Source organism: Nematostella vectensis, chromosome 7, assembly GCF_932526225.1.
Source record: "Nematostella vectensis chromosome 7, jaNemVect1.1, whole genome shotgun sequence".
Classification (NCBI taxonomy): domain Eukaryota; kingdom Metazoa; phylum Cnidaria; class Anthozoa; order Actiniaria; family Edwardsiidae; genus Nematostella; species Nematostella vectensis.
Window position 1 is genome coordinate 4651012 of NC_064040.1, and position 9691 is coordinate 4660702.

At 39.8% G+C, this 9691-nt stretch overlaps 1 protein-coding gene across 1 annotated transcript; it reads left to right on the top strand.

The window, feature by feature from the left end:
- Window positions 1-31: 31 nt before the first annotated feature.
- LOC5509678 (protein-cysteine N-palmitoyltransferase HHAT) lies at window positions 32-5964 on the top strand. Its single transcript, XM_001630163.3, has 11 exons — window positions 32-312; window positions 582-801; window positions 1251-1315; window positions 1544-1654; window positions 1751-1945; window positions 2804-3052; window positions 3653-3975; window positions 4226-4261; window positions 4352-4553; window positions 4896-5037; window positions 5140-5964. Exons 2-11 carry the CDS (start codon window positions 591-593, stop codon window positions 5232-5234), a joined length of 1629 nt encoding a protein of 542 aa, XP_001630213.2. The 5' UTR covers window positions 32-312; window positions 582-590; the 3' UTR covers window positions 5235-5964.
- The last annotated feature ends 3727 nt before the right edge of the window (window positions 5965-9691 follow it).

The window sequence follows — 9691 nt, forward strand, 5'->3', positions numbered from 1 at the left end:
TTCTTGCAAAGGAACACATTTTTGTTATTTTTTCCTGTACTTGGGTTCCTGTGGTGTTGTATCAGCTCGCGCGGAAGTACCGAAATTATTAGCAAGATGACAGCTGAATCAACTATTCCCGAGATATTTGATTTACAGAAGATATCAATTAGGGCATTCTCCTAATAATGAGATCCACACCGACGCTTCCACGTCACTGCTTGGGATGGTAGACAATGGAACGCCATGTTTGAACTGGATTTAGTTGTGTTTTTGTGAAGCTATCAGGACTTCCCCCACATTTAGGCGACTTTCTGGATTCCTAAGGAGAAGGTACTTTATCAGCTAGCCGTTTCTTTGAGTAACAATTGTATGATATCATCATGCAGTAGGTATCGCTTTGCTAGTGAATTTTTACTAGGAAAAAGATGGCCAATATAATCCTAATGTTGACCGAAATTTAGCCCCTTCCACTCATCAAAAAGCCAGAAATACATTAAGGCTAAGAAAGTTTGGTTAAGGTATTTTTCCTTGTCTTATGTGATCATATGTTCCGCTTACAATAAGATTAACTTATGTGTTATGTTAACCTTGTTGAACAGCTGTTGAGGATGGCCCCTAAAACCACTGTGAAACAGAGAAAATCAACCGCCTGCACCAAAAAATCAGCCCCAGTTGGGGAATTAAATGACTCCAAACACAGCACAATGAAGAATGTCATCCCACATGGGGCATTACCACTACCTGAGATAACACTTTACTGCACAGTGTGGATGTCAATGATGGTCTACTTGGTGTATGTTGTCATTGAAGCTTCGAACGGTAGGGGCATCCATTCCTTCCCATACCCTCAAACCTCCTTCCTCTACCCACAAACTCCTTTTTCCTTACCCCTTCCCAAACCCTCAACCCCCTTCTCTAACCTCAACCCCAATTTCCTTTGCCTCAACCCCCTACCCTTGAACCCCTTCCCCCACACTCCCCTCCTGTCAACCCCCTTCCTCTAGCCTGAACCTCCCTCCCTTCCCCAGGGGCGCAGACAGGGAGGTTGGTGGATATCCCCCCCCTTACCCCCCTTTTGAGTAAAAAATAAATGAAAAGTCACATCAGCACCTTGGGGGTACATTAAGGTCAGTCTGTAATTTTTTCAGAATTTTACAAAAATCCTGTGAAAGGAAGGAGAGGTCAGATTATTCAAGATATGATCACATCTCTAATAAGGATTGTACTGGTCTGCTATTCAAAATCCACTTTTGTTTCCTTTGTGATAGAGTATAAAGATCATCTCTGGCCTGGTGATTTCTCCAAGGGATGGAAGTTCATTGGGCGTGATAAGGTATTTACCTATACTTTTGTTTTAATAAAATTAAAAGCAGGCATAAAAATGTGTATGACTGTATAAAAAGTTCATTGGGTGTGACAAGGTATATATCTATATGAGCAGTTCATTGGGTATGCCTGGGTGTACAGTAAATAACTGAATTGAAATCCTTTTAAGAGTCTCCAGGAAAGATTAAAAAAAAACATGGATACTTGTGATGCTGGAACATAACCTTGCTTGCAGGATATTTGTGATGCTGAATGGGAATTCTGGTCTAATCTCAAGTTGGAGATGATTCTCGCTTATTGTCTGCATTCCACCGGTGGTTTGGTTATTTCTCATTACCTTCCCATGGTGAGAAACATTTAATTTTCTATATCATTTCATTTTCAGCAAATATTATTGCTCACCTGCTTTAACTGGATTCTTCTCTTATTTATATCTTTCCAGGCACGCAGATGGTATTATCCAGCCTTTACTGTTGCCTTTTTGGTACTGCTAGTTGGTATCAAGTCGGTTCTCTACGTGGTTGCAGTCTGTACTATATTCTACCTCACTTCTAAGACACAGTCTGTTTCTTTGGTCTGGACCACAGTTATTGGAATTTTGGCAACGCTGCAGTTTGAAACTGCCAGAAACTTCCAGGTAATACAAGGAACCGTTTTTAACCTCTATTTGATTCTTTGGTTAAAGGTCCTTTGTCAGCCACACCACAGGCAGCCCAAGGCTACTATCAGTGGTTTATAAAGGAATGTATGGGGGAATTTATATGTTACCGAAAAAAATACTTTATCGTAAAAAATAAAACTTTAGACCATGTAATATTGTGTTTGAGTCTTCCTTTATTTCAATTATGTCGATAGAATGTCAGTAGAGCGAGTTTGAAGCCTGCTACAAATTGTGTTTCTCACTGTATTTAAATATAGGAAAGGCTGGTGACTCCATAGGCTAACTTCGAACACACATCTACTTTGAGGCTTGATAAAACTCACAAAAATTGACAAGCTGCCAATCCAGCGCCAAAACACTTAAAAAAAACTTAAGCTTTCAATTGAACCGAGTCTTATGTCACCAATTTGCGAATTTCACCCATATTTTCTTTATTTACCGCCGACTGTCGCATTCACAATCTGTGCCAACAGATTGTGTGCACTTTCTGACCCAAAATTCCGACTCGAAACTTCGAGTAGTCATTGGCGCGACAACGGCAGCGCTGAGTGAGTGTCTATCCTTTTCTAAACAGAGTATTGGCAACTAGTTGTTAAAGAAACAACTCAATCAACCACCCATTGCTTTTCTTTACTTTAAAAAGAACAGTCTATATGAAGAAAACTACTAAACTGTTTGAAGTCCAATACTTGATAATAGATGTTTGATTGAATGTATCTTGGCTACTCACTTGGATCAGTAGGGATTTTTTTCAAGCACATGGCTAGAGTTCTTGATCATAATGGTTGTCATGTAAGATGCAACAAATAACTGTGACTGTTTTGATTGCCTTAGTTTCAGTTTCTGTCAAGCAATCCTGACAAGAATGAGATTGTTCTGTTTGTGACGCTGATGTCTCTTCTGAGATGTGTTAGCTTCTGCCTTGAGTGTTGCTGGCACCGGCAAGATGGTGCTGGTGTTACAAGGGATAAAACTGATAAGCCATCACCATCTTTCACCCTACTTGACCTGTTACTCTATAATTTCTACCTTCCACTTTTTGCAAACGGACCTGTCATGACATACAAGGATTTCCATACTCAAGTAAGTCAAGGTTGGTTCTCATCAGGATGTAAGCCCTCAAGTAAGTTAAGGCTGGTTCTAATCAGGATGTAAGCCCTCAAGTAAGTCAAGGCTGGTTCTCATCAGGATGTAAGCCCTCAAGTAAGTTAAGGCTGGTTCTCATCAGGATGTAAGCCCTGGTCCAACACCAATAATTATACAATTTTCTCTGAAACCCCAGGGCATACCACGTTTTAAATATATGTATTGTGTGATATAACTAGGAAAGTAAAAGCAAGCATTGGAAAACTTAGGTGGTATGTGCCAGGTATGAGGAAAAAAGAGATAAATCAATGCCATGGTTTTATGTTCAATAGACTGAAAACAAATTGTTTTTTCTGTTCATTTTGATCTTGATGGGGGTGGAAGAATTGGCTAGTGTAAAGTTTTGTATGCCTGAAATGTTTTTCTAGAATTCTGTTTTGTTGCATGTAAGATCCCTTTGGCCATACCATCTGTAATTTCATTTGCTTTTTTTTCTTTGGCATTTTACTTGCAAGATTTTGAATGCATTTTCTCCCTTCCCCCTCTCAAAGATCTAAATGGTTAACTCCAATAAATGAATGCATTTTCTTTCACCAGTTTCACCAGCCAGTGCAGTTGCTAACAAAACCAGAGCTCCTTACTATCCTATGGGACGCTATACGCACTCTCTGGTGGTATATATTCCTAGAGGTGTACCTTCACTATATGTACTCTGCCGCTCTTGTGAGAGAAGCCCCTGTGTTTAAGGGCCTGTCAGCATGGACTATCACAGGGATCATGTACTCTCAACTCAACATCTTCCTCACGAAGTATGTGGTCTTGTATCTTCTCTCTGGCCTGTTTTCGAGGTTGGACCATCTAGACCCTCCTGGAGCTCCACGCTGCGTTTCCACCTTGTACTTATTTGGAGACATGTGGAGGTAGGCCACACCCTATGCCATGCGCACTCTCATTGGTTGATTAGCAGGCCGTACATCCCTCATGGTTACCTCCGAAACGATCCTCTCTCAAAACCCTGTAGTTAGTTATCCATCTATCCCTCTAATGCCTGATTATTCAGTACCATACATTATGGCATGGCTTTAGAGACATATAGGAGCAAATCAATTACCCAAATACTCTCTTATTGACTTTCTTATTCGCTCCAACTTGTATTTGTTTTGTTTTCAGATATTTTGATAGGGGCTTAAACGTCTGGATGAAACGGTACACATACGCATTGTTTCATATTTACTTGTTTTTATCAACTTTTATATTAATTTGTTCATTTTACAAAGGCTTTTTATTTTACTTTAGATATATCTATATCCCTATGGGAGGGTCCCGAAAGGGGATTCCCCGCCAGATAACAGGATCGTTTCTAGCATTCACGTTCGTGTGGGCGTGGCACGGGGGTCAGGTGGACAACCTGTGGTGGTTCATCCCTAACTGTCTGGGTGTGGTCATAGAGGGACTGGCAGGAGTTGTGTCCGACCTACCGGAAGTGAAAGCAAGAGAGGTGAGAGTTGGTGGAAGTTGAATTCCTAAAAGTGGGGAAGGGCCAAGATCATGGATGATACAATGACTGATTTTGCTGTTTTTCATCAACTTAGAACAGGGTCAAAATTGCTCCTTCCACCACAGCCCTTGTGAGGTAGTGATTAAGCAATTGCTAGCCTCACTGGTTGGCCTGTGAAGCTCATGTTAATCAGTATGTCTATTTACATTCTTATTGGGGTTTACTTTACAAACTGCCAAGGTGGCCACGCTAGCGTGTGTCGAACTGTCACTGTGTCATGTCCCCTCAAGCGTGTGTTGGGCTTTCACTGTGTAATGTCTGTGTCTTGTTTCTGCTCCTCAGGCAAGTTTGTCGGAAAGCAATCGGCGCCGTGTTCGTGCATTGTTCGGGTCTGTTACATTGTGCTGTCTCATCCTTAGTAACCTCGTGTTTCTACAAGGTTCTGAGCCTGTTTGGTACTACATTACTAGAGTCTACTGGCAAGGTGGGTACCCTGTGTGATGATTTATTACTTGGGCCTTCTAGGTAGGTGGGTTGCCTGTGTGTTTAGTTTCTGATGGTCCGCCACTCTTTGTATTCGTTTCAGGATTCCCTGTGTGTCCGCTTGTTTCGCTGTGCGCGTTTTATTGCTGTGTACAAACTAACATGGAACTAAACAGATACAAGCGTGGAAAGTGGTGATCTTGCTTACTGTTGAAGACGTTCAAGAAATGTATAGTTCCAGAAAATATCCATACCCTCCCCCCCTTCCCATGGAGGGGATTAGAATTTCCGGAGAATTATATAATGACATCGCTACAAAGTACGATGATATAGAATTTATTGTAAATAGGAATATAATTGAAAACCAATTGTTAATATTAATGTATTTGAAGCAACGCCCGTGAATCAAAGATTAAAAGGTGCCAAATAAAATTATTGAATTGAATTAAATAGAAATTGAAATCGGAGGAGGGGGGGTCAAATGCCCAGGAATTTCCAGAGGAGAGGGGGATGCCATTTTGGAAACTCCAGAGGGGTGGGGGGTCATACCTCCGAGCCCTTCATAGGGAAGAGGGGTATGGATGTTTTCTGGAACTACATATAATAAGATTGATACATACAAGCTAGGTTATCCTTTCGCGCCTTTTCGAACCATTACCAAGAGGGGACTGTGTTGGTTAGTGTTTCAAGATGGTGGCTAAAAATAAGCAAAATCGCGTGTGTTTAAAAAACTGTAAAATAATCAGGATTGAAGGAAACCGAATTTTATTTTTCGGCAAAGTCAGCCTCAGATAATATACATTTTGCCCTAACGGTGATCCCGTTCGTTGGAGAAGCACTTTAGAAGTCGCTCAAATGTTTTCCTTTCTCATGTTTAATATCGTTACTCTAGATAGTTGTTTTAGTAAAGGTTGTAAGTGCTATTTCACATCTGGTCTAATGTATTTTGTATCGTAGATAAATTACAGTATTCAAGAGATATTGTTTGACTGTATGATGGCTTTTGAAAATAAGCGCATTTCAATAGCCATGGTTCAAACTGTTCGTGAGGAGTTAGTCCAGTCAATCTATTAAATTTTTATGGCCCAGGTGGAACTTATTGCAATAGAATTTCTCTTAGTGGATTTTGAACAAATGATACAACCTAGTTAACATACTAAAAGTCCCCAAAAATCCCTTTGGTGGAACATCTTGAAATATGTGATTTTTCCATTTCGGATTAAAACCACAGGGTACCCGCGTCGTTAAAACGGAAAAAAATTAAATACACGTCTCAATCAGTACATTGAAAAGGCCATTGGTCAAAGTTGATTAAAGACAATGTTTGCATATCGAAACAAAGCAAATCGCCCCTGTTTAATTTTTTTTCCAATATTTCTGTATTCCAAAAACCACAGGGTACTCGCGCCGAAAACCCGGAAAAATTGAAAATACAAGTCTGAATCAGAAAATTTGAAAGGTCATTGGCCAAAAATGATTAAAGACATAATTTTAGTATCGAAATAAAGCGACTTGTACATGTTTTATTTATATTTCAAATATTTTCTCCACAAATGTATTTCTGCATTCTTCGCACTTGCGTCAGTGACTGAAATTTGTTGAATTAGTTCCACCACAGATTGACTGGATTAAGTGGGAAAATACCTCAGTCCCTAAGCGATAGACCAACACTCTGAGCGACGGCTGCTCGGGAGGCTATTTGGCGCTCAGCGAAAGTTTTGAAATGTTAAAATTTGACAAATTTTATGTGAAAGTACTCATGATCACTTCTAAATTTGGTAGCTGACTCTGTGACTCTGTCAATTTGTTACCCTTGGGCTACCACCGTGACTTACGTAATTTTTACAATGTTGCTACGACTACGGAAGTCACACACTAACTTGTTACACTGCTAGTGCGCATGGCAAGCTACACGCGTGATTATTATGATTGACAGCATTCCAGCCATTTTTGCAGTCAAAGTGTTAAAATGTACAAACCAGGGCCCTGCTAAAACCTAATTCTACCGACGGCTAAGGTCTGAAGCCTAGGGTAAACCCTTTGTGAACTCAGACCTAACTTTCCTTATGTAGTTAACGGACACAGGACCAAAACAAATGCTCCAAACTCTGTTCTCAAGTAAAATTGAAAACTAACGGCACGTCTATAAAATTCCCGAGCAAAAGGTCAATCTGCTAAAAATAGGAACTGCTTGGCTAAGCAATTTCCATGCGAGCGCTTTAGATTTCCCTGTCAAACGCGATAGCTTAACTAAACAAAATGCTTTAAGTTGTCCTGTTAGCTTACGACAAGTTGGCAGCTTATTAGTATATAATTTCTAGATGCTAAATATGTCTTCATTACATGTGTGACGTGTGACTTATTCCTCCGTGACAATATTTATCACTATTTCTCAACGTATAAACAGGGCTGCCTGTGGTTGAACGGTTACTAAGCTATCCGATACCTGACATACATGCGCATTAGCCTGTTGCTCTGAAACGACGAGGGGCGACGATAAAAATTCAGAGCGACTAAACTCATAAAACAGCTTAGATGGGTTTTTGGCAGATTTCAGCGGCTTCAGAGGTTAGTATGATAGTACACCGTCAATCTACTGTTTATTTTGAAGTCAGTATATTTATTTAAACAGATTTATTGCATACAAAATTCGATAGATTTCTCTGTAACAATTCAGCAAAAACTGGTTTGACTGCTCTAGCGAAGGTGATGCAAGAATTGCAAATTAATGTTGATCTATAAAAAAAGGTACATTTTTAGAGATTATGATTTCTAAGGAAACACATTCAATAAAATAAGTGTGCTCCGTGAGTTATAAACTGCACTTATTTGCACTTTTATTGTATTTACTGCCTTGTTCTATAGAAATCGAGGTGTGAAGTCTCATTGTGAACTCTTCGTGGACGGTTATTCTGCAGTGTCTCGTTTGCCGGAAAAAGTGTACGGGACCAAATGATCTTGGCAAGTATAGGGAGGCCCTGGAATACCTCCAACAAGCGCTGCAAGTGTACGTAAGCACTGGTAACGAGATCGTCAAATAGAAGTAGTAAGAATATTAGTGTTGCACAAGCGAATCTTGGTAATTATGAGAAGGCGATAAAATAAAAAAAAACATGTGCTGAAAGTCCACATAAATACTGTTAACAAGATCAGGTAGACTTGCTTCAGAATATTGGTGCTGGGCAAAAGGTCACATTTTGCACAACACCAATATTCTGAGGCACTTCTGCTGAAGGAACTAGGAAATTACATGGAGGTGATTAAGACCTACAAACAAGCGCTGCAAGTGTACATGCGGACTTGTAACAAGAACGATCGAGCACACGTGAGTCAGAATATTGCTTATGTTCTATAAGTATTCCTGGTAATTTTGAGGAGGTGATGTAACTCTACCAACAAGTGCTACTGCTTCAAAATATCGGTGTTGGGTAAAAGGTCACATTTTACACAGTACCGATATTGTGAAGCACGTTTGCTTAGGAACTAGGATACAACGAGGAGGCAAATTAAAGCTACCAACAAGCGCTGTAACTCCACACGAAGACAGGTAACGAGAGAAATCAAGCCCGTGTGATGTGTCAGAATTCTAGTAATGTGCATGGGGATGGAGAACTGTACAGGACCCGAAATGACCCCAAAACGATCCCAGGACCCAAAATGATCCCCAAAAGTACCCCAACCGATCCCGGAACCCGAAACGATACAGAGGAGTCCCCAAATCAACCTCAAGGAATTGCGGTAATGGACAAAGGGGAAGCAGAGAAATCACTTGCAATTTCAAAAACATAATTAAGGGTTTTGCCATGACGGTAAAGCCATAAACAGAGTACAAAACAAATAAACATTTTTAACTGCTACTAAAAGGAATACAACATAACCATAGCACATCCTTGCTCAGAACAACCAAACTGTTGACCTTTCATCACACTAAACATTTGCAGTTCCGAGACATGACTGTGACACTGTAAATCTCGTTTCTGGTAAACATCAGCCCTAAAAATTCATATTCATTTGACAACAAAATGTGTATTTCAACACGAAATCCATGTTCATCATGAGCGAATATTAATTGACACATTTTAGGCAGCCGGTTTGGCCTAAAAGATGGCGGAAAGACAAAAGCACACTGAGTAATGCACTCGAACAACACTTTTACTACAGTAGCAAGATGTGGCTTTTGTTGAAAGCAAAATTTATGTGAGTTTTGAATTTCCTTCATGTAGTCGGCTGTTCAACACTGCATGATCTCATGGTAGGTCTTTCATTCACCGAATACGAACAAACATGCACAAAAGTAACCTTAAGAATAACCTTATGTTTTATCTGTGGATCGATGTGGAGACGTTCTTTTAAGTCTTGTTATCTATAAATGATTTATTCACGCCTGGTTCTTCAAATTACTATCACGGGAATTTCCATTTGACCCCGATTTCTGACTCAACCACTGTATTTCCCGCGCAGTCGTATATAAAAATCTTAATACTATGGTTTTATTTAATGTAAATTTCTGGATAGTGACAAAAATGACGCTAAAATGTTTCATATGTTTTTAAAACTGAAAGCCAATTCTTCATTCCACGAGATTGAGAATGTAGTTTCAGAATTTAAAAATAAGTCAAGCACAGGAGCAGACGATCTAAACCCAAAGGTTATTA

Bases quoted from the DNA above. Each gene is read 5' to 3' on its own strand.
- LOC5509678 (XM_001630163.3), top strand. From the start codon at position 591: ATGGCCCCTAAAACCACTGTGAAACAGAGAAAATCAACCGCCTGCACC. The intron at 1,655-1,750 runs GTGAGAAACATT...ATATCTTTCCAG, and splicing joins TTTCTCATTACCTTCCCATG to GCACGCAGATGGTATTATCC. The intron at 4,262-4,351 runs GTACACATACGC...ATTTTACTTTAG, and splicing joins TTAAACGTCTGGATGAAACG to ATATATCTATATCCCTATGG.